General features: G+C 37.5%; 1 protein-coding gene across 6 annotated transcripts in view; it reads right to left on the bottom strand.

The window, feature by feature from the left end:
- wdpcp (WD repeat containing planar cell polarity effector) overlaps positions 1–26,371 on the bottom strand; it is a 189,447-nt gene that overhangs the window by 37,712 nt on the left and 125,364 nt on the right. For all 6 annotated transcript variants that reach the window (XR_009827347.1, XR_009827348.1, XR_009827350.1 and 3 more), the window contains one exon: positions 10,756–10,855. Coding sequence is in view for 1 of the 6 variants with exons in the window: in XM_062059490.1 (XP_061915474.1) it covers positions 10,756–10,855 (100 nt within the window). In the remaining 5 variants the exon portion in view is untranslated. The remainder of the gene's footprint in view (positions 1–10,755; positions 10,856–26,371) is intronic.

Genomic DNA, 26,371 nt, shown 5'->3' with positions numbered 1-26,371 from the left:
CTGTATACATTTTTGCTGTATTTTACCCATTTTGCTACTTTTTTTGGTTCAATTTCACCAAATTACAAAATGTGATTTATCTGAGTAAATAATAATAATTGACAGCCCTGATTTATAGATAAAGGTTTGTGTTAATACAGGTATTAGTTATTGGTATCAATATTTCAGCTTTTTGCTGTATAAATTTTTGCTGTATTTTACCCATTTTCTACTTTTTTTTTTGGTTCAATTTCACCAAATTACAAAATGTGATTTATCTGACTAAATAATAATAATTGACAGCCCTGATTTATAGATAAAGCTTTGTGTTAATACAGGTATTAGTTATTGGTATCAATATTTCAGCTTTTTTCTGTATACATTTTTGCTGTATTTTACCCATTTTGCTACTTTTTTTGGTTCAATTTCACCAAATTACAAAATGTGATTTATCTGAGTAAATAATAATAATTGACAGCCCTGATTTATAGACGAAGATTTGTGTTAATACAGGTATTAGTTATTGGTATCATTATTTCAGCTTTTTTCTGTATACATTTTTGCTCTATTTGACCCATTTTGCTACTTTTTTTGGTTCAATTTCACCAAATTACAAAATGTGATTCATCTGCATAAAAAAATTAAAAAAAATTGACAGCCCTGATTTATAGATACAGCTTTGTGTTAATACAGGTATTAGTTATTGGTATCAATATTTCAGCTTTTTTCTGTATACATTTTTGCTCTATTTTACCCATTTTGCTACTTTTTTTGGTTCAATTTCCCCTAATTACAAAATGTGATTTATCTGAGTAAAAAAAAATAATTGACAGCCCTGATTTATAGATAAAGCTTTGTGTTAATACAGGTGTTAGTTATTGGTATTGTGGGAAGCAGATCAGAATCATATCCATATTTAAGTGTTACTTCTTTCTAAAAACTCCTATAGTCATATTTACATCAGCTAATGTCTCGTGTGGTACAAAGTGCTTGGATTCGAGTGTCCTTGGTTAGAGTCAGAGCGCTGTTTATTCTCTTTGTTGAGACTGCCATTACATTCCTAAGATAAGGAGCACAGCTAGAGTGGGGAAACAGCAGGTGGGGAGGGGGAGGAAGGAGAAAATCACAGCACTTCCGAGAGTTGAAAAAGAGACCGAGCTAGACCGGGCGAGGGAACGCGGGTGTGCTGGATTGGTCTCACGGTTGTCCTCTAAGCTTGGAGAATAAACCACAAAATACCAATTACTGCCTGTTGATTGAATATAAACATCAGCTTATTGCCATGAAAAGAATCTGGGAGAGACTAGCAATTTGAATTCCCCATTGGAGGAATGCTGGTCAACGCAACAGTATCAATATTTCAGCTTTTTTCTGTATACATTTTTGCTCTATTTTACCCATGTTGCTACTTTTTTTGGTTCAATTTCACTTCTGCAAAGTGACGAGGTTATAAACACCAAATTGATTGGCAACAACATGATACTCTGCACAACTTGCAAGTTTGTATGGAAGCGCAGCACACACATTATGCAGACGCCAAAACACCAAATCATAAAAATGTACTTCAAGGCAAGCATTTTGTTTTTTGTTTTGTTTTGACGCCATGACCAAAACTTTTGGGAATATTCTGATTGACATGTGAAAATTCCAATTGCCTGTGCATGCAAGGTTTTCCAATAATCACAATATCCCGGTTAATATAGGGAATAACGTGTGCAGGTGGAAGTGGTCAATGTATTCCAGTGGAGCGACTTGGGAACCACTTGAAGTGGGGCTAAACATGGAGAACATGATGAGAACGGGTAAATGAAACGTGCTGCTTGAGTTTGTGTGCGTTTGCACCGAACGTGTGTGTTTACCATTAAAACAAAAAGTCTGCTGTGATAAATGGTCACCCAGGGTTTGTTGAAGAGACAAGCAGGATGAGGTGCTGCACATGTAAATGCTGTTTCATAACCTTTGACTCTCAGCGGTTGCATCATGCAAGAGTCACCTGCCTCGCAGGTCACACACGACACGCCCACTGCACAACATTAACACACACAAGACTTGGCGCAGACGCATTCCTGCATCTAGTTTGTGTGTGTCTGGAGCAAAAAGGTCACTGCAGGTGTATCGTGGGAACTTGGAAGACCTGAGTGGTCCAGTTACAGCGAGGCAGTACATAGTGCGACTTACAGCTCACTTTTTTTTATTACCCCGCATAATATACAAATAAATACTTTTAAACAAGCATTACAACATTACAGAAGAGTACCTGGTCCACACCAGGGATGTGATGATGACTGTTAGCAATAATGAACCATTTCAAATTAAAATGTTATTGATTACTGCATTACTTTAAGTCAAATAATTAGTTGGATTAGGTTAAATTACATTAATCACCGTAATAGTTTTTCCACACTCAAAGTTGTAATAAAAAATTCAGATTCACAGACTCAGAATGCTATTAAACTCTGATTTTTAAATTGATGTCGATGTGAATGTGTGGCACACTCGCTAGCTGTATTGGCAAGGCAGTAATACTGTGTTGGTGTTTTGCAATGGCGCCATCTGCTGACTTGAAAAAGTCACTACATTTGGTGAGCAAAAACAAATTAATATCAATGATAATTGCTGTTGTTTAAAAAAAAAAAAAAAATGGCTGTGCAGAAAGAAATGTGAAACATGGAACTCTGGTCATAGAGCCAAATAAAAAAACGGGACAAGAGGAACATTTAATCACATTTGGTGCTATAAATTCAAAATTATCCCACACTTTGGAACTTCTGCTTTTTCTCAGCTCCCTTTAGATTGATGTTGGCGACGAAAACCGAAAAACTTCTTTCAGTATGAAAGGTCACGCCGAACGAAGCGCTTCCTGATAAACACAGTTTATGGCACAGTGTGTATATTGTACATTCTACATATTGTTATGAAGGTGTCTGTTACTACATTATATATATACTTGCAGTGTGTATATAAAACATATTAAATATTGTTATGAAGGTATCTGTTACTACATTATATATACAGTATATACACTTGCAGTGTGTATATAAAACATATTACCTATTGTTAAGAACATGTCTGTTACTACATTATATATATATATATATATATATATGTATATATATATATATATATATATATATATGTATATATATATATATATATATATATATATACATATATATATACATATATATATATATATATATATATATATATATATATATATATATATATATATATATATATATATATATATATACATATATATATACTTGCTGTGTGTATATTGTACATATTACATATTGTTATGAAGGTGTCTGTTACTACATTATATATATATATATATATACTTGCAGTGTGTGTATAAAACATATTACATTTTGTTATGAAGGTGTCTATTACTACATTATATATTTACTTGCAGTGTATATACAAAACATATTACATATTGTTATGAAGGTGTCTGTTACTACATTATATATATACTTGCAGTGTGTATATAAAACATATTACATATTGTTATGAAGGTATCTGTTACTACATTATATATATATATATATATATATATATATATATATATATATATATATATATATATATATATATATATATATATATATATATATACTTGCAGTGTGTATATTGTACATATTACATATTGTTATAAAGGTATCTGTTACTACATTAAATATATATACTTGCAGTGTGTATATAAAACATATTACATATTGTTATGAAGGTGTTACTACATTATATATATACACTTGCAGTGTGTATATTGTACATATTACATATTGTTATGAAGGTGTCTGTTACTACACTATATATATACTTGCAGTGTGTATATAAAACATATTACATTTTGTTATGAAGGTGTCTATTATTACATTATATATTTACTTGCAGTGTGTATATTGTACATATTACATATTGTTATGAAGGTGTCTGTTACTACATTATATATATACTTGCAGTGTGTATAAAAACTTTGATGGAGGGTTTTGAAGTTGTTTTAGAGGCTTTAAAGGCTTCAGTGAGCATCATTAGCTGCGCCTTCAAAGCATTTTTTTAATCATCTTTAAAATCCTAATTCGTGTCTTCTTGTCTCTCATAATCTCTCTACCAACCGAGCTATGCCGCATTGTTTCAATAGAATGCTGACTTTATCATCAAAAACAATTCATATTTATTAACACACACAAATGTACAAAAAATTGGTACCGGTATCGATTCTCAGGTACCGGGAAATCCCTATGTTCAATGGCCAAATACATTTATCGTGCAGAACCTCGTCAAGTATGCACGCTAATTTTCCTTCTAAGCAAAGAGCCTCTCCCCCTCTCTCCTTTTGTGCACGGTTGTTTGTCCAAGGGTAGGACGTGCTGCAGGTGATGCAGACAAATCATGGAGGAGACAATTAAGAGGCTTACGAGGAGGATGAGGGCGCGTGTTGAGCATCACATCAGGGAAGAAAGAGAAACCTCACGCTAGCTGGCCTCACAGTTACACAAAAAAAATGTATTCGCCGACCAGCCCGCGGCCCGTAGGCGGATGACCTTACGCCGCTGAAGTTAAATACCTCTCGTGCCTCATTTGGCCGCCTTGCTCGTTCGCGCACTATCAGCCCCGCGCTGCCTTTTAAGTGCCAACGAAGGAGTCATCAGACATGTTCATCTAGTTTCCGCGCAAACGTCGAGCGGCGTCTGCTGGGCCGTCGGCCACACAAGCCTCAGTGAGGAATTGTGAGTGTCATCAGCTTTTGATCCCCTCTGGTATGTGCTCTCGGGAGTGCTTGTCAAAGAGCAGCAGCAGCAGCCTAAAGTCGTGACCAAAAAAAAAAAAGGGTCCCTAAACCATCTGTGGCCTTAAATGTATTTAATCATTTAGCGCTTTGATTTTTAAAACCACAAATTAGGGATGAATGTCAAACAAAATGAAAGCAGCAGGCAAGTCGGCAGGTCATGTCATTCATAAGCCACGACCCACCCTCAAAACATTCAGGAAGATTGGAGCATGTGGAAGGAAGTTGTGAAAGTTGTCATTTTCCACCACAAGGCGGTGATATTGGTGATGATATCGATGTTTAGTCATGATCAGCTCCAGACCTAAAAGTCTCATATCAGTTTGGGAGGAGCGGATCGTTTAAAGTAATGACAGTTTGATGGTTGATGGCGAGAAGCAGTTTTTTTCCTCCGCAAACACTCCGCCCAACCACAAATTAGTACTGACTAGAGATGTCCGATAATATCAGACTGACGATATTTTCGGCCGATAAATGCTTTGAAATTTAATTTTGGAAATTATTGGTATTGGTTTCAAAAAGTAAAATGTATGACTCTTTTAAATGCCGCTGTGTAAACGGACGTAGGGAGAAGTACAGAGCGCCAATAAACCTTAAAGGCACTGCCTTTGCGTGCCAGCCCAATCACATTATAACTACAGCTTTTCACACACACAAGTGAATGAAATTCATACTTGGTCAACAGCCACACAGGTCACACTGAGGGTAGCCGTATAAACAACTTTAACACTGTTACAAATATGCGCCACACTGTGAACCCACACCAAACAAGATTGACAAACACATTTCGGGAGAACATCCGCACCGTAACACAACATAAACACAACAGAACAAATACCCAGAACCCCTTGCAGCACTAACTTTTCCGGGACGCTACAATATACACCCCCCGCTACACCCCGGTACCGGTTCCAAAATGTATTTCGATACTTTTCTGAATAAAAGTAACCACAAAAATGGCATTATTGGCTTATTCTTCTGTTGTTTGAATACTTTACATAAGTTTCAGGTGATACTACAAATTTGGGTATCGATCCAATACCAGGTCGTTACAGGGTCATGAACATTGGTCATATTTAAAGGCCTACTGAAATGAATTTTTTTTATTTAAACGGGGATAGCAGATCCATTCTATGTGTCATACTTGATCATTTCGCGATATTGCCATATTTTTGCTGAAAGGATTTAGTATAGAATGACGACGATAAAGTTCGCAACTTTTGGTCTCTGATTAAAAAAAAGCCTTGCCCCTACCGGAAGTAGCGTGACGTAGTCAGTTGTTCGCTTCCTCATATTTTCCTATTGTTTTCAACGCAGTTAGAGCGATTCGGACCGAGAAAGCGACGATTACCCCATTAATTTGAGCGAGGATAAATGATAAATAATTATGATAAATGGGTTATACTTGTATAGCGCTTTTATACCTTCAAGGTACTCAAAGCGCTTTGACAGTATTTCCACATTCACCCATTCACACACACATTCACACACTGATGGCGGGAGCTGCCATGCAAGGCGCTAACCAGCAGCCATCAGAGGCAAAGGGTGAAGTGTCTTGCCCAAGGACACAACGGACGTGACTAGGAAGGTAGAAGGTGGGAATTGAACCCCAGTAACCAGCAACACTCCGATTGCTGGTACAGCCACTCTACCAACTTCGCCACGCCGTGGCACAGGATGAAAGATTCGTGGATAAGGAACGTTAGAGTGACGGACTACAATGTAGTGCAAAACATATCTTTTTTCGCTCTGACCGTAACTTAGGTACAAGCTGGCTCATTGGATTCCACACTCTCTCCTTTTTCTATTGTGGATCACGGATTTGTATTTTAAACCACCTCGGATACTATATCCTCTTGAAAATGAGAGTCGAGAACGCGAAATGGACATTCACAGTGACTTTAATCTTCACGACAATACATCGGCGAAGCTCTTTAGCTACTGAGCTAACGTGATAGCATCTGGCTCAAATGCAGATAGAAACAAAAGAAATAAATCCCTGACTGGAAGGATAGACAGAAGATCAACAATACTATTAAACCATGTACATGTAACTACACGGTTAATAATTCTCAGCCTGGCAAAGCTTAACAATGCTGTTGCTAACGACGCTGAAGCTAACTTAACATCTTAGCAACCGGACCTCACAGAGCTATGATAAAACATTAGCGCTCCAGCTACGCCAGCCAGCCCTCATCTGCTCATCAACACCTGTGCTCACCTGCGTTCCAGCGATCGACGGCGCGACAAAGGACTTCACCCGATCACAGATGCGGTTGGCGGCTAGCGTTTGCTAGCGCGTCTGCTATCCAAGTAAGTCCTCCTTGTTGTGTTGCTACAGCCAGCCGCTAATACACCGATCCCACCTACAACTTTCTACTTTGCAGTCTCTATTGTTCATTAAACAAATTGCAAAAGATTCACCAACACAGATGTCCAGAATGCTGTGGAATTTTGAGATGAAAACAGAGCTTTTTGCATTGGCTTCAATGGGCTACCGATACTCCTGTTTCACTGGCTACGTCACGCGCATACGTCATCATCCAAAGGCGTTCTCAACCGGAAGTTTAGCTGGAAATTTAAAATTGCACTTTATAAGATAACCCGGCCGTATTGGCATGTGTTGCAATGTTAAGATTTCATCATTGATATATAAACTATCAGACTGTGTGGTCGGTAGTAGTGGCTTTCAGTAGGCCTTTAAAGTCACCATGTGTCCAGGGACATATTTCAAGAGTTTATAAACATAATAACATTTCAAAAAAGTAAAAAAAGACTTTGTGTTGATAAAAATTTTCGATGTAATCATTGTAGTATCGACTAGATACAACTCTTGTACTTGATGTCGTTACACTCGATATCTGTGTAGAACCACCCTTTTGTTTACATTCAAGAGCACTAGCTTGCTGTTATCGGTTAGCTATTGTATCCTCCTACGGTGTGTAGTGACAAATGTTTAGATATTCCTCGTCCTGCAGGGATGATACTTGCAAGAATTGTACTTTATTTGTCGCCATGGAGGCGAGAATTAGTGATTTAGAAGTAGCTTAAACACTACAGAGAGACGTTAGCCGCTAGCCAGCTATTATCTAGCAATGTTTTAGAGCACCGTTTGCAGTGCAGCGCTTCAGTGTTTATAGCTCCACCTTTAGCGTTGGGTTTAAAGCCAAAATATGTACATTTTCCTCCTCCTGTCTTCACACGGTTTCTGCTTACAAGTGCCTGTGTTGACTCACAGGCGCCACCGCGGCTTGTATACCAGCATTGTCAGCACGACGCACACCATGTCAATAGAAAAAAAAAAGTACCGGTATTTTTCAAAAGCAGTATAGTACCGTTTTTAATTAATTAGTACCATATACCCTACAACTCTAGTCCTGACCCATCTAGAACTTTAAGGTGTCATCATCGTTTGAAACAAATCTTTTCGAGATCTGAATTTGTAGAGCCAAGTTATAATGTTGAAAGTTTTGTGGCGATGCATCAGATTGAAGTTTAGCGCCAAGCCACGCCCACATCGTATGGCGTAGGCAAAAGTATTTTGCAATCGCCCATTCGTCTAGTATAAGTCATTTTAATCAAGGTTTATTTGGTCAAAGTCCCTAGGAAGAGTTTGTTAAAGTACGACCCGTTTTTGGCCTAAAACTGGCAGACAAAAACCAGGATGGCCTGTTTGTTTTCAAATATGGGTTCTTGAGACTTTTACGTGCATCTTGTCATGATAGGTAGGGGTGTAAAAAATATATAAAGACTTTCGAATTAATCGCGATTCTTATTTGTAATGATTCTTAATCGATTAAAAAAATCAAAAATGGATTTAAAAAATAAAATAATACAATAAAAAAAAAAAATCTGTTTTGCTCAAGCAAATTATATTGTTGATGTAGATGGTCATGTCTGCTGTACAGATCCATCCATCTATTTTCTACCGCTTGTCCCTTTTGGGGTGCTGGAGCCTATCTCAGCTGCATTCGGGCGGAAGGCGGGGTACACCCTGGACAAGTTGCCACCTCATGGCAGGGCCAACACAGATAGACAGACAACATTCACACTCACATTCACACACTAGGGACCATTTAGTGTTGCCAATCAACCTATCCCCAGGTGCATGTCTTTGGAGGTGGGAGGAAGCCGGAGTACCCGGAGGGAACCCACGAGAACATGCAAACTCCACACAGAAAGATCAGCCCAGGATGGAACCTAGGACCTTCGTATTGTGAGGCACACGCACTAAATAAATGATAATGATAAATGGGTTATACTTGTATAGCGCTTTTATACCTTCAAGGTACTCAAAGCGCTTTGACACTATTTCCACATTCACCCATTCACACACACATTCACACACTGATGGCGGGAGCTGCCATGCAAGGCGCTAACCAGCAGCCATCAGGAGCAAGGGTGAAGTGTCTTGCCCAAGGACACAACGGACGTGACTAGGATGGTAGAAGGTGGGGATTGAACCCCAGTAACCAGCAACACTCCGTTTGCTGGCACGGCCACTCTACCAACTTCGCCACGCCGCCCCAGAAGTGTTGGCTACTTCTCTTGTTGCCTTATTTGTATTTGACTTTATTAAATGTTTGGCAATTTTATCCAACAAAACCAGATTTCTTTTAAGTAATACAAACATTTATTAGAACTGTTTGTCTATTTTACGGAGGAATTTAGTTAAACATAAAAGTAGCACCCATCCATCCATCCATTTTCTAACGCTCTTTCCTTTTCGGGGTCGCGGGGGGTGCTGGAGCCTATCCCAGCTGCACAAGGGCGGAAGGCGGTGTACACCCTGGACAAGTGGCCACCTCATCACAGGGCCAACACAGATAGACAGACAACATTTACACTCACATTCACACACTAGGGCCAATTTAGTGTTGCCAATCAACCTATTATTATAATAATTATTATTATTATACATGCATTATTACGATATGACGATAGTATCAAAAGCTCTATCATCTGCCAAATTGATATTTATATTGTGCAATGTAATCTTCCTAAACATTTGTAAACAAATTAATTCATTAATTAGATACAAAAAATGTGTCGGAATAGAAGCAATTAAGACATGTTTTAGGTATAACGTTCCAAACAATTAATTCATTAATTAATTACTTGAATACAAATGCAGCTAAAAAAAATCTTTTTTTTTTTTTTTAACCTGTTGGTTTGAAAATTTGACTTTTTTTTTTGCCTTAAAAATACCTGCAACTCATCTGAATTTCTTCTATTCAGACACAAATGTTTAGGTACAATAGTGTATAAATGTATAAATGTTTAGTGTATAAATAATAAATATATTTTTAGTGGCTAAATATTAGATATATACCCAATGTTATTTAAAAAGTATTGATTTTGAATCTGGAATTGATTCTGAATTGAATCGTTACCCCCAAGAATCGAATCGTGTGGTGCCCAAAGATTCACATTCCTAATAAATAATAGATGTCTGTAGCTATTTTCGTGATGATGTGTAAAACTAGTGGCAGAGGCTAATTTTTTCTAATTTTCAAGGGGGCGCTAGAGTCATTTCTTACATTTCGTGTTTGGGACTCCGAAAACATATATATATATATATATATTTTTTGCAAGATTGGCGCGCTTGCAAAAATCGGTGAGTGCCTCTAAAATACGGTGGAATTGGGAAAACAATGATAAACGAAGCAACTCCAAAAGGCCCTAACTACCACTGACTGACTTTATGTTCTTAATACTGACTGATAAAAAACGTGTGTTTGGGATAGTTACACTGTCTATTTGGCTTTGAGTGCCATCATGATCAAAGAGTTTTAATTAATTGTAATTGTCCAGCATGATCTAATGGGCTCGTGCGATTAAACGAGTGTGAAAATGCTCATCTTTAGATGTCAGAAAGGTCTTCAAATGTGGTGATCAAGCTTATGTTTTAGATGAAAAGGGGGGGGGGAGCAAGTCGCTTTCAGTGTCATTTGGGTTAATCATTGTGATTATTTCCTCACCGTCGCTTCCGAAGGTCCTTGCCTCCATTTCCCCGGCCTTCCTCTTGGTCACCTCGGCTAGCACCATCTCACCCTTATCACGGGCAACATAATGGAGGTCCTTTGAAGGTAAAGCAAGAAAGAAAGAAACGTTAATCTAAAATGAATCTATGCGACAGCGACAATAGTTCTTTTTTTTTGGGGTGGGGGTGGTAAGGCGGCGTATTTTGGCGGGAGAAAGAGGAAACAGATGAAATGAAAAATGAGATGTTTGAAGCCACACATCAGAAAGAGCAGCGGTTGGATGAAATGTCGGTTCCTGCAAAAAAAAACAACAACTTTGAAATCAGCCTGCTTGCACCTCAAATCTCCCACCCTCCTCAAACTACCCCCCGTGCACCCCCACATCTCCCTGGTTTTGAACTGCGGTGGGATGTTATCTGTCACATTTCAAAAGTGTAAGAGGAGGCGAGGGAGCGAGACGCCGCCATACTCTCTTTACACAGAAACACATCCAGCCGAGCGTATTAGCACAGCCCAGTTCTTCTTTGAGCCCAAAAAGAGCCATGAAGGCAGCGCGGAGCGCTAAACGACGCCAGAAGGAGGCTGATTACTTTTCAAGGCCGCCGCGCCATTCATCAACAATTAACTGGACATAAACTTTTTCAACTGCTGCCCTCGGGCAGGAGATACAGGACAATAAAATGCCGGACAAACAGATTTAAGAACACTTTTTACCCGAGAGCAATAGTGTTACTGAACACAAGACAATAATGACTGTGCATGTGAACTGTGTGCTTGGTATTTTTATGTATTTTTATCTAGTTATCCATGTTCTTATGTTTTTATGTGTTATTATGAATTTGCACTAATTTAGTTTTGCTTACAATTTCATTGTACAATGTACAATGACAATAAAGATATATTCTATTCTACAAGCACCTGAAGTCAAATCATTCAAACAAAAAAAGTAAAGCACCGGTTCAATAAAATAAATAACAATACAAACTGTCAACTGAAGCTTGCAATGGGTTGTAGAAATATAGGGCACCATTATTTAAAAAACAGCTGTCATCCTTTGCGGAGCATAAGCCGCTACTTTTTCCTGTGCTTTGAACCCTGCGGCTTATAAAACTGTTGGGCTAATTTTTGGATTTTTCTTTGCTGACGGTCATAATGCAAATAGTTAAAAAAAAACAAAAAAACAAGCAAAGACACTGAATAGGTGTGTTATTGTTTGTGCTATGGCGCCATCTTTTGGACAAATTGCCTCACTGCAGGTGCTGCAGTTCTGTTTGGACTGAGCTTTCAACCGGAAGTAGCCGCTCCGTCTTCCAAGTTGTCCATAGCGTTTTTACTCGTATGGATTCTTCATTCATCACTCCAAGCAACTTTGGAAGTTTTACAATATAACTAAAACAATTCTTACTTACTAAAATGTCCCATGTGTGATGTTTGTAGGAGTGCTTTCATGCATATTTGTATGTGCTATCGTAATGTAATCAAGCTAGCATCGTTAGCATGAACTAATATGCTATCCATCCATCCATCCATTTTCTACCGCTTGTCCCTTTTGGGGTGGCGGGGGGTGCTGGAGCCTATCTCAGCTGCATTTGGGCGGAAGGCGGGGTACACCCTGGACAACTAACACATTTTAAATTGTCTTTGTTAGTTAGTCATTTTGTATTGTATCAGTTTCATAAATTCACCAAAACGACACCGTATTTAGCTGATTGGAGAGCTAGCTTACGCAGCTAGTGGGTCCATGACGTTGACTTCTGTTTTGTTCAATCAACAGTTTTACTGCCATGTTACAAACACTGTTTGAAAACAATTAAGGTATGTAAATAAACATTTTAAAAATCTTTCTGTGTAAATAACTAAATTTGCGACTGAAAGTTTTGACCACGACTATAAATATATATATATATATATATATATATATATATATATATATATATATATATATATATATATATATATATATATATATATATATATATATATATATATATATATATATATATATATATATATATATATAGTCGTGGTCAAAACTTTACATACACTTGTTAAGAACATAATGTCATGGCTGTCTTGAGTTTCCAATAATTTCTACAACTCTTATTTTTTTGTGATAGAGTGATTGGAGCTCATACTTGTTGGTCACAAAAAACATTCATGAAGTTTGGTTCTTTTATGAATGTATTATGGGTCTACTGAAAATGTGACCAAATCTGCTGGGTCAAAAGTATACATACAGCAATGTTAACATTTGGTTACATGTCCTTTGGCAAGTTTCACTGCAATAAGGCCCTTTTGGTAGCCATCCACAAGCTTCTGCTTGAATTTTTTGACCACTCCTCTTGACAAAATTGGTGCAGTTCAGCTAAATTTGTTTGTTTTCTGACATGGACTTGTTTCTTCAGCATTGTCCACACATTTAAGTCAAGACTTTGGGAAGGCCATTCTAAAACCTTAATTCTAGCCTGATTTAGCCATTCCATTACTACTTTTGACGTGTGTTTGGGGTCATTGTCCTGTTGGAACACCCAACTGCGCCCGAGACCCAACCTCTGGGCTGATGATTTTAGGTTGTCCTGAAGAATTTGGAGGTAATCCTCCTTTTTCATTGTCCCATTTACTCTCTGTAAAGCACCAGTTCCATTGGCAGCAAAACAGGTCCAGAACATAATACTACCACCACCATGCTTGACGGTAGGAATGGTGTTCCTGGGATTAAAGGCCTCACCTTTTCTCATTCTCAACATTGCTGTATGTATACTTTTGACTAGCAGATTTGGTCACATTTTCAGTAGACTCATAATAAATTCATAAAAGGACCAAACTTCATTAATGTTTTTTTGTGACCAACAAGTATGTGCTCCAATCACAAAAAATAAGAGTTGTAGAAATAATTGGAAACTCAAGACAGCCATGACACTATGTTCTTCACAAGTGTACGTAAACCTTTGATCGTGACTGTATATATATATATATATACATATATACACTACCGTTCAAAAGTTTGGGGTCACACAAACAATTTTGTGGAATAGCCTTCATTTCTAAGAACGACAATAGACTGTAGAGTTTCAGACGAAAGTTCTCTTTTTCTGGCCATTCTGAGCGTTTAATTGACCCCACAAATGTGATGCTCCAGAAACTCGATCTGCTCAAAGAAAGGTCAGTTTTGTAGCTTCTGTAATGAGCTAAACTGTTTTCAGATGTGTGAACATGATTGCACAAGGGTTTTCTAATCATCAATTAGCCTTCTGAGCCAATGAGCAAACACATTGTACCATTAGAACACTGGAGTGATAGTTGCTGGAAATGGGCCTCTACACACCTATTGCACCAAAAACCAGACATTTGCAGCTAGAATAGTCATTTACCACATTAGCAATGTATAGAGTGTATTTCTTTAAAGTTAAGACTAGTTTAAAGTTATCTTCATTGAAAAGTACAGTGCTTTTCTTTCAAAAATAAGGAAATTTCAATGTGACCCCAAACTTTTGAACGGTAGTGTATATACATATATACACATACATATATGTACATACATATATGTACATACATATACACTGTACATACATATATACATACATGTACTATATATATTGTTTTTTTTAAATCAATTTTATGAATCGATTAAAAATCGTTACAAAAAAGTATCAAAAAACGTATTTTTTTTGACACCCGTACTATTTATAGTGGCAGGGGAGAATGGGGTTTGGGAGTCGCAAAATGTTTTTTTTCTTCTTAGTAGGGTCACATGAGAAAATAATTAAGCACTGCTAACCGAAACAGAAACAAAGAACGGCAGCATAGCTGACTACCAATATTTGTACTTTTCTAAATGTCAGCATTCACCCTGGATATGAATATTGAATAGACATGACGAGTTGAGTGCCTGACACATTGATCAGAGTATAAAAAGCACACGTTCACACATGCACTCTGGAACTTCCCGACAGAAGGGAGTCATAATGGAAAGCCTCCTCAAGTGACTTGAGGTGAGAGCGAATCGCATCCTGGCTCCCACAGAGGGGCTCCTGTGAGTGGCGGGGCCTCCTCGGGCCGGATGCAGGGCCTGAGGGCCCATCAAAGGCTCCAGCATGTTGAGGAGAGCCTTCCGCCTCAGCGACATCACAGGACAAGAGCTCTGCGACTCGGGGCTCGCCACGGATAACCCTCAGCTGGCTAAAGGTAGCCCCCAGCTGGGCCTGCACTCTGCCCTAATACCCCCATATTGTAGGCCAGCTTTTGTACCCTTGGAGGGGGGGCGAGGAGGAGGAGGAGGGCTGCTGGTTTCCACAAGAGATGAGGAGCAGAGGGGAAGGCAGGCCGGGGAGCGAAAGGGAAGGAGAGCGCGAGACGTGGCGAAATTGAAAGAGTGTGAATGGGAGCAGATTGGGTAATTATAGTGTGGCGGCTGCCACCATTGGAGAGGAAATGTGGAAATGGCCGACGACAAGATGGCCTCAAAAGAAGCGGCTAAATCGGCTTCCGGGACCGAGGTGAGCACGAGGATGCCGCCCCTCAATTAGACATGAGCGAGGATCTACGATTGATGACAAGCGTTTCAGTGAAATGTGTTTGTGTTAGAGCTGCACGATTTTGAGAAAAAAAGTCAATGCGATTTTTCTCTTCCAAATTGGAAATAGAGTTGTGATTTTCATACTTTATACGTGTAAAAGCGTAAAACTGCGAGAATAAAAAGTGAAAAAAGTCGTGTTACTTTTAGACTGTCAATCATCATATTCTTGTCTCAAGGTGCCACGCATTAAAACAACCTGCAATAATTTCCAAATTTGCAAGTCAGAGCGTTTGTCTCCATCATGCTCTTAAACTGAAGAAATAACAAATAAAAACTATACAATAATTATAATGTAATCATAATAATAATGCAAGTAAACATTTAAAAGGATATCAACTTTTATTTTTCATTACTGCGGAATTGTTTACAATTGTACTGTAATTAGAAGGCAAATAACTTTTGAGTCCTAAATGAATTATCAAATAAAAAAGACTAGGGATGTCCGCTAATGGCTTTTTTGCCGATATCCGATATTCCGATATTGTCCAACTCTTAATTACCGATAACGATATCAACCTATACCGATATATACAGTCGTAGAATTAACACGTTATTATGCCTAATTTGGACAACCAGGTAAAATAAAATAAGATAAATACATTAAAAACATTTTCTTGAATAAAAAAGAATATATAAAACAATATAAAAACAGTTACATAGAAACTAGTAATTAATGAAAATGAGTAAAATTAACTGTTAAAGGTTAGTACTATTAGTGGACCAGCAGCACGCACAATCATGTGTGCTTACGGACTGTATCCTTGCAGACTGTATTGATATATATTGATATATAATGTAGGAAGCAGAATATTAATAACAGAAATAAACAACCCTTTTGTGTGAATGAGTGTAAATGGGGGGGAAGGTTTTTTGGGTTGGTGCACTAATTGTAAGTGTATCTTGTGTTTTTATGTTGATTTAATTAAATAAAAAAACAACAACAAAAAAAACAACGATACTGATAATTAAAAAAACGATACCGATCATTTCCGATATTACATTTTAAAGCATTTATCGGCCGATATTATCGGACATCTCTAAAAAGGACTTATTTCTGTAAGCAAACATTTAAACTACAGTAAATAAATATTGAACATCTTAAAGTTAAAAAAAAATTCCCAGTTGAAAAAACGAGGTCGGGTTGTCTTTTGGTTGTTGTTGCCATCCCGGCATTCTCACTCATTCAAATTGCCCATCCGGGTTGAAGCTGAAATATTCCAATAACGGGACATTTGGATATTTAATCATTTTTTACGCCCACTGAGATAAAAATTGTGGATGACTGAAAAGAGGGCTCACTGCGTTCAGTTAATTCTACTGTTAAATAAACTTAGTAGGGCGATTCAAAACAATTCTTGATTCAAAATCTGTACTTTTTAAATAACATTGGGTGCCAGTTCTATGATTAACTACATTCCTCTATAAAATAGAAAACAGCTCTGATAAGTTTTTATATTACTTGGAAGAAAACTGTTTTTGTTTAATAACATTTTACCCAAATATGTAATAAAGTCAAATACAAATAAGGCAACAAGAGACGTATCCAACACTTCTCTTTTCTAAAGTGAATCTGTACAGCAGATATGATCATCTACATTTACAATAACATTTGCCTGAGTGGCTGGACAGGACAGATTGGAAAAAAAACACATTTTGGATTTTTTTTTTTATCAATTAAGAATTGTTACAAATAAGAATAGCGATGTATTTAAAAATCGATTTTTCAGCGCTTAGGTGCTGAGAGAGATGCACAGAGTGAGACCTCCTTCTCCCTGTTGGAAGCAAAGGACGAAAAAAACACACATATAATTTCTACTTTATTTAAATTTATCGTTCCATTAATTGTTTTATTGAATATCGGCTCAGGCAAAGTCACCATCAAAACTTTTGCCAAGGTGCAAATGTTGTTTGTTATTAGCGTACTGACTGCAGCGCACACAAACTTGCTGTTTCCTTAAACACTTTTGATTGACCGGGAGGCTCGGGAAGTAATATTGTAGCAAAATTATTTGCAAATGCGTATCTCAATCTGTAATCTGAAAAGGTACACTGCAAAAATTTAAATCTAAGTAAGATTAAATATCAAATAAGGGTGATATTTTCTTATTTTCTGTCTGATAAGATAATTCTTCTCACTAAGAAGATTTTATGTTAGAGTGTTTTACTTGTTTTAAGGGTTTTGGTCCTGAATTATTTCAGTAAGATATTACAGCTTGTTGCTGAGAGTTTATGACCTATATTGAGTAAAACATGCTTGGAACTAGAATATCAACTGATGCAAAGCTGTGTCATTAATACTCACAAGTATAAAACTACTTTTTTAAAGTAATAATTTCTTACTTCAAGCATGAAAAAAAAAATCATGCATATCATTATGTCAAGATAATGGCACTAGCATTTACTTAATTTAAGAATATTTTTCAACATATTGAGCAAAAAGGTCTCTTTTTTTCTACCAAGGAAAGTGCACTTGTTATTAGTGAGAATATACTTATTTTAAGGTATTTTTGGGTTCATTGAGGTTAGCTAATTTTACTTGTTTTGGAAAGTCTTGAAAAAGCCGAATTTTCTTGTTCTATTTGCAGATAATTTTGCTTAGTTCAAATAAAATACTCCTAATTTTAGCATATTTTTTTCTTGTTTTAGAACACTGACTTTTCGCAGTGTACAAATTATCAAAAGCATCGATTTGGGTAGAAATATCACAGGTTACATTACATCTTTGGCAATTGTAACCATCCACATGTTGTACTCTATCACTAATAAACAGTGTAAGTAGTGTCCAAACACGAAAGTGTTGACTTTATTTTAACACGGCACATAGCTCTGCCCCCTCTAAATGTGCCGAAGAATGGGGAGTATAGGGAAAGGCAAACAACTCTTTTTACAACTTCGGATCGCTGCAGGGATAGACAACTCTTACACGGCAGAAGTGTCACAAAAATCACGTGTTAACAGACAGCCAATCAGAGAATCTGATTACAGACACGTTTTTTTACGCACACATAACCTTAGAAACAGATTGCTTTACACGTACACTGCAAAAACTGAAATCTAAGTAAGATTGAATATCTCAAATAAGGGTGATATTTGCTTATTTTCTGTCTGATAAGATAATTCTCGAGTGTTTTACTTGTTTTAAGGGTTTTGGTCTTGAATTATCTCAGTAAGATATTACAGTTTGTAGCTGAGATTTTATGACCTATATTGAGTAAAACATGCTTGAAACTAGAATATCAACTGATGCAAAGCTGTCATTAACAGTCACAAGTATAAAACTACTTTTTTAAAGTAATAATTTCTTACTTCAAGCATGAAAAAAAAAATCATGATGCCGAGCGCATATCATTATGTCAAGATAATGGCACTAGCATTTACTTAATTTAAGAATATTTGTCAACATGTTGAGCAAAAAGGTCTCCACCAAGAAAAGTGCACTTGTTATTAGTGAGAATATACGTATTTTAAGGTATTTTTGGGTTCATTGAGGTTAGCTAATTTTACTTGTTTTGGAAAGTCTTGACAAGCCGAATTTTCTTGTTCTATTGGCACATAATTTTGCTTGGTTCAAATAAAATACCCCTAATTTTTGTATTTTTTTTCTTGTTTTTGAACACTGACTTTTTGCAGTGTACACTTACACAACTATGATCACACACAACTCTTTCATGGCAGAGAATTAGTAAAAAGTCAGGTGTAAAAAGACAGCCAATCGAGGAAATTAAGACAGGCAGATTTGTTTTTTACTCACAGACAAATCAGAACTAGGCCTGGGCTGCTGATCAATTTTGCTGGACGATTTATTGACCTACAATTTTTTGCTGATAAACGATTTTCTTGACCACCGATATGACAATACATGACAATGGAAGTACACCATTGTAAATGCAATTAACCTGTATATTTAATATTGTAATTGGAATGTAAATTTTTAAATACCAAGTTAAATAAAACAAAAAATAATAAAAATAAATTATATTGTCTGCAAGCAAAATTTTGCAGTATAAAAAAAAATAAAAATCACAACCAAAATCAATAAAATAGGTTGTCTTTATTAAGGAGCGGCTAGGGGACACTCAAATATACACAACCAAATCAATAAACAACATGGCTAATGTAATGTTGACTAAAATGATCACAGTTATTATTATCGTGGTATTGTTGAATGTGCTCATAAAGTACTGATACACTAAAATATTTTAACCAAGTTGTATTTTTTAAATAACTAAAATAAACAGACACAATATACTTTCTTGGCAGACGAAACATCAAATATTGTTCTGGCTTCATAAGAGCCATATTATTCTTATTTGTGTGTTTAAAATTATTTACATTTCATTTTAAAATGTGATCAGCTGTTTCCCTTCCGGTTTATGTGACGTCACGTGACTTCACTTCCTGTTGAACGGAGTTCGTGTCCGTCTGTTTCAACTTGACAACTGTCGAGTTTATCGATCAATTAGTGCAAAAACAGCACATCCTTTATGTTTAATGTGAATACTGTCGCTCACTTGTTTAAACAGTAATGTGTTTGGGCAAGGTTAGATTGGTGAATGACGTTCCGTAATGGGGAAAGACGTTAATGTCTGATGTTTACATGTTAGCATTTAAGCTAGGTAGCAAGCCAGCGCCAGTCAGTCTGTCAGTATCAAAGTACAGTTATGAATGACGGTTCTTCGATAATTTTTGATTTAATACGGTAATACTAAACGTATATTGTAGCCTCCCGGAAGAGTTAGTGCTGCAAGGGGTTCTGGGTATTTGTTCTGTTGTGTTTATGTTGTGTTACGGTGCGGATGTTCTCCCGAAATGTGTTTGTCATTCTTGTTTGGTGTGGGTTCACAGTGTGGCGCATATTTGTAACAGTGTTAAAGTTGTTTATATGTCTACCCTCAGTGTGACCTGTATGGCTGTTGACCAAGTATGCCTTGCATTCGCTTGTGTGTGTGTGAAAAGCTGTAGATATTATGTGACTGGGCCGACACGCAAAGGCAGTGCCTTTAAGGTTTATTGGCGCTCTGTACTTCTCCCTACGTCCGTGTACACAGCGGCGTTTTAAAAACTCATACATTTTACTTTTTGAAACCGATCATTTTGAAACCGATACCGATCATTTCCGATATTACATTTTAAAGCATTTATCGGTCGATAATATCGGCAGCCCGAGGCTCAACAATTCTGATTGGCAAACATGTCTGTCACTCAAATGGCGGTGATGGCGGGAAAAAAATAAATCTCCGCCACTTGCGGTTATTCATCGCACTAATTAAAACTTTAATGTCGATGTTGATTTCGATTAATCGTGCAGCCCTGGTGTGTGTGTAAGTGCACAGACACGGACACTGAAGAGGTGTGTGTGTGTGTGTGTGTGTGTGTGTGTGTGTGTGTGTGTGTGTGTGTGTGTGTGTGAGCGCATGCACAGCAGGGACAGATATTGTATGACATTCACAACAGGACAATATGAACATTTGACGCGGGGCGCTTTATTCCAGCTTAGCTGCTCATAAAGCCGTCTGGATGTGGAGAGACGGACCCGGCGAGAGAAAAGAGGGAAGAGAAGAAAACAATATGAACAAACGCGAAAAGAGGGAGAGAGGAACTAGCGGGAGAGGGAGAGGAGGGAAGAGTATCAAGGCAACTAAGCGGGGATAACAGTAATACAGCGCATAAAACCACCAGATATTACACCTCTTATTTCCCCGCGTTCAAACGCAACACTAATCTTATTTATACAAGAGCTTTAGGGGTTGCGGCGCGCCAGTTAACCGCACTGATAAAGAGGCCTGTTTTTAGTGGGCCATTTTTTGTGGAGCGGGGGAGGGAGGGGAGGTCGAGGCTAAAAGCCCAATATTGACTGATATTTGGGTTACTTCCAAATAAATGACGGATTAGGTTAACTGGCACACGGCGGCGCTTACAGCACATTAACGTCAAGCGGGATCACGACACACGTGTGTACACACAATGAGGATTTGCTCTTGTTGTGCCATTTAAGCCTTGAACTTGTTCGACTGATATCAAACGTCATCTCAACTCTTGCTGGCCATTTTATTACCGCAAACAAACTTTGTGTGGCGGTAGGGAAGATTTGTTTTAGCGTGGATGTGGATAACGGAGGAGGAGTGGGGCTGGAGCCTATCCCAGCTGCACTCGGGCAGAAGGCGGGGTACACACTGGACAAGTTGAAACATTTTCAATAAATACAATTAATTATCTTTAAAAATGACTACGTTTTAAGAATTGTCAATTCATTTATTATTATTATTTAGTGCAATTTCGTTCAAGTGATTATGAATTACCATGATCATTTCATTAAAAATGATCATCAAATTATTGATAAGTATGACTTCAGAATAATCACATATTAACAATAAAGGATTTGAGATGTAAATTGGAATAATGAAAAAAATGTTGGCTTCTTACCAATTTAACTTTGTGTTAAAATTACAGAGTATTGTGTTTTGTCATTTTATTAGAACAACTTACAGAATTAGTCAAGATTAAATAATTATTAAATTATGAAAATATTTACTGATTTTTAATATGTTTTTTGTATCTTTTTATGGACAGTATGATTTTTTTTAAATAATTTTAAAATATGGCTGTTTCTGGCCAACATATTTAGATATATAATAATATATTATGTTCAAAGAAATATTAATGTCAAGGTTTAGAGTTTCATATGTAATGTTTAGTATAGTAGGAATCCGTTTGTAATTTGATATGTTTAGTATAGTAGGAACCCGTTTGTAATTTGTTAAAAACATAGGAAAAAATGTAATATGGCAAATCTGATGCTTATTTATACAGTATATATACATATATAATGATTGTATCTACTCTACATGTATATTTATTAGGGCTGTGAATCTTTGGGCACCACACCATTCGATTCTTGGGGGTAATGATTCAACTCAGAATCGCTCCTCGATTCAAAACCATTCTAGATTCAAAATCCATCATTTTTAGTAACATTGGATGCTATGATTAACTACATTCCTCTACAAAATAGATAAACAGCTCTGATACGTTTCCGTATTACTTAAAGGCCTACTGAAAGCCACTACTACCGACCACGCAGTCTGATAGTTTATATATCAATGATGAAATCTTAACATTATAACACATGCCAATACGGCCGGGTTAACTTATAAAGTGACATTTTAAATTTGCCGCTAAACTTCCGGTTCGAAACGCCTCTGAGGATGACGTATGCGTGTGACGTAGCCCGGCGAACACGGGTATGCCTTCCACATTGAAGCCGATATGAAAAAGCTCTTTTTTCATTTCATAATTCCACAGTATTCTGGACATCTGTGTTCGTGAATCTGTTTCAATCATGTTCATTGCATTATGGAGAAGGAAGCCAAGCAAGCAAAGAAGAAAGTTGTCGGTGCGAAATGGACGTATTTTTCGAACGTAGTCAGCCACAACAGTACACAGCCGGCGCTTCTTTGTTTACATTCCCGAAAGATGCAGTCAAGATGGAAGAACTCGGATAACAGAGACTCTAACCAGGAGGACTTTTGATTTGGATACACAGACGCCTGTAGAGAACTGGGACAACACAGACTCTTACCAGGATTACTTTGATTTGGATGACAAAGACGCAGACGTGCTACTGTGAGTATGCAGCTTTGGCTTTTTTTTGCGTATGTACGTAACTTTTTTAAAATATATAAGCTTTATGAACCTTGGGTTAGGTGAACGGTCTTTTGGGCTGAGTGATTGTGTGTGTTGATCATGTGTTTGAATTGTATTGGCGTGTTCTATGGAGCTAGGAGCTAGCAGAGGAGCTAGGAGCTAGCATAACACGTACCGTACCGTACGTGCGCGTCACGTACGTAACTTTTTAAAAATATATAAGCTTTATGAACCTTGGGTTAGGTGAACGGTCTTTTGGGCTGAGTGATTGTGTGTGTTGATCAGGTGTTTGAATTGTATTGGCGTGTTCTATGGAGCTAGGAGCTAGCAGAGGAGCTAGGAGCTAGCATAACAAACATGCAGGTGTTATTATGCAGGATTAATTTGTGGCATATTAAATATAAGCCTGGTTGTGTTGTGGCTAATAGAGTATATATATGTCTTGTGTTTATTTACTGTTGTAGTCATTCCCAGCTGAATATCAGGTACCGTGAGTATGCAGCCTTGGCTGCTAAACATTCGATAACTTGACCGTATGTGCGCGTCACGTACGTAACTTTTTAAAAATATATAAGCTTTATGAACCTTGGGTTAGGTAAACGGTCTTTTGGGCTGAGTGATTGTGTGTGTTGATCAGGTGTTTGTATTGTATTGGCGTGTTCTATGGAGCTAGGAGCTAGCAGAGGAGCTAGGAGCTAGCATAACAAACACGCAGGTGTTTTTATGCAGGATTAATTTGTGGCATATTAAATATAAGCCTGGTTGTGTTGTGGCTAATAGAGTATATATATGTCTTGTGTTTATTTACTGTTGTAGTCATTCCCAGCTGAATATCAGGTCACCCCCGGCTCTCACAGCATCTTCCCTATCTGAATAGCTTCAACTCCCCACTAGTCCTTCACTTGCACTTTACTCATCCACAAATCTTTCATCCTCGCTCAAATTAATGGGGAAATTGTCGCTTTCTCGGTCCGAATCTCTCTCACTTCATGCGGCCATCATTGTAAACAATAGGGAACTTTGCGTATATGTTCAACTGACTACGTCACGCTACTTCCGGTAGGGGCAAGCCTTTTTTTTATCAGATACCAAAAGTTGCAATCTTTATCGTCGTTGTTCTATACTAAATCCTTTCAGCAAAAATATGGCAATATCGCGAAATGATCAAGTATGACACATAGAATAGATCTGCTATCCCCGTTTAAATAAAAAAAATTCATTTCAGTAGGCCTTTAAAATAAAACTAATTTTGTTTGAAAACATTCTATCCAAACATTTAATAAAGTCAAATACTAATAAGTCAGCAAGAGAAGTATCCAACACTTCTCTTTTCTAAATTAAACCCGTACAGCAAATATGATCAGCTACATCAACAATATGATTTGCCTTTATTTTTATGAATCGATTAAGAATAGTTACAAATGACAATCACAATTAATTCGATAATCAATTTTTTTTGACACCCCAAATATCTATGAATGTATACTTAGTTTTGCCCTAAATGACTAAGGAAGGGCGGCCCTAGTCAAGCATGACACATGAAATGCAGCTAAAATGATGCACATGGCTCAGAAAACTACGAGCATAATTTTCGGACTTTAGGGCGCACCGGATTATACGGCGCACCGCCGCTGAGCGGGTCTATTTAGGTCTGTTTTCATACAAAAGGCGCATTACAGGGATCATATTAAGATTTTTTCCTACATGTAAAACACTTCCTTGTGGTCTACATAACATGTAATGGTGGTTCTTTGGTCAAAATGTTGCATGGATTATTTTTTACAGACCATCTTCATGCCGCTTTCTGACCCTCTCTTCGGGGTGCGCCGTTTTGTAGGCGCTCTTATTTACCTGCCTCCACTTCGACAGCGTCTTCGCCCTGTCATCTTTGTTGTGCTGGTAGTTTTTAGCACTTCCATAGCGGGTCTACTGACAGATATAAGTGAGAACTGTACACTACTTTATATTAGAATTGGCAACAGCGGAGGATGAATGCCCCACGATAAGGGGATAGAGAAAAATAAGGAGCTTATTGACTACGCCGCGGACTACAATGGCGGACCCACGCAAATTTTTTAGCATTAATGCAGATCCCAAATACACACCAGCAGGTACCAATAGGTAACAAAACTATTTTGTGCTCCTTATACAAACACCATAATAAAATCCGTATGTTGAAGCACAGTGCGTCTGACTACGGTAGCCATAATGCTCCGACAATCCATCAAGCGGTGCGGCTTTGTTGCTTACCAGATTTGTACTAAAACATTTTGACAGATTTTTGAGCGCCGTGTGTAATGTTCTATATCAGTGGTTCTTTACCTTGTTGGAGGTACCGAACCCCACCAGTTTTATATGCGCATTCACCGAACCCTTCTTTAGTGAAAAAGATATATATATATATTTTTCAAATTCAAGACAAAGTTATATATTTTTGGTAAGACTTTAGTATGGGGAACATATTCTAAGTAACAAAGACTTAATTTAGAGTTATTTGGACACTAGGGGAATATATTCTAAGTAATAAACACTTAATTTAGAGTTATTTGGTTAGGGTCAGGGTTAGAGGGTTAGAGTTATAATAAGGCCATGCCGAATAAGGCATTAATAAGTACTTAATAATAACTAGTTAAGAGCCAATATGTTACTAATTTGCATGTTAATAAGCAACTAACTAATGGTGAATATGTTCCCCATATTAAAGTGTTACCATGTTTTTTTTACTGGTGCACAAAATGAACCGTGCATGAACATCACCTTGTTCAAACAACAAAACCAACACAGTGCATAAACTCACAACAAATTACACACCTGTAAATCAGTCAGCTGTTGCCGTATCCGTAATACGCCGATAGGGAGAAGTTTGTATTTACACGATGAGTCGGGTGTTTTGACCTCCGCCGAACCCCGGAGGCCGACTCCCCGAACCCCTAGGGTTCGATCGAACCCAGGTTAAGAACCACTGTTCTATATTCTCAATGAAACATCAAAGTTTTGGTGTTGCTTGCCAACCTGCACTTGCTAGCGTCATTCATTGAACATGGGGCGTCAACCTGCAGTCCACACGTATCTCTTATGTGTGACTGTCATCTACTGGTCACACTTATCATTACACCATGTACCAAATAAAATCGCTTCGAGGTCGGTAAGCACAACCAAAATTAAAATGTACAGTACATTAGGCGTTATAAGGTGCACTGTCGATTTTTGAGGAAATAAAATAATTTCAAGTGTGTCTTATAGTCTGAGAAATAGTGCACTATAACTAAATTTAACATTAGCAAATATTAATGTCGTTTTTAAGAGGATTTGGTCAGTCTCTTTTTTGCTACACGCTAAATAAATATGACGTGCTGAATTCCAGCGTGTGTGCGGCAACGTCTATGGTGGGAT

The sequence above is a fragment of the Entelurus aequoreus genome, linkage group LG09, assembly GCF_033978785.1.
Source record: "Entelurus aequoreus isolate RoL-2023_Sb linkage group LG09, RoL_Eaeq_v1.1, whole genome shotgun sequence".
Classification (NCBI taxonomy): Eukaryota; Metazoa; Chordata; class Actinopteri; order Syngnathiformes; family Syngnathidae; genus Entelurus; species Entelurus aequoreus.
This window is presented reverse-complemented; position numbering and strand designations above follow the sequence as displayed.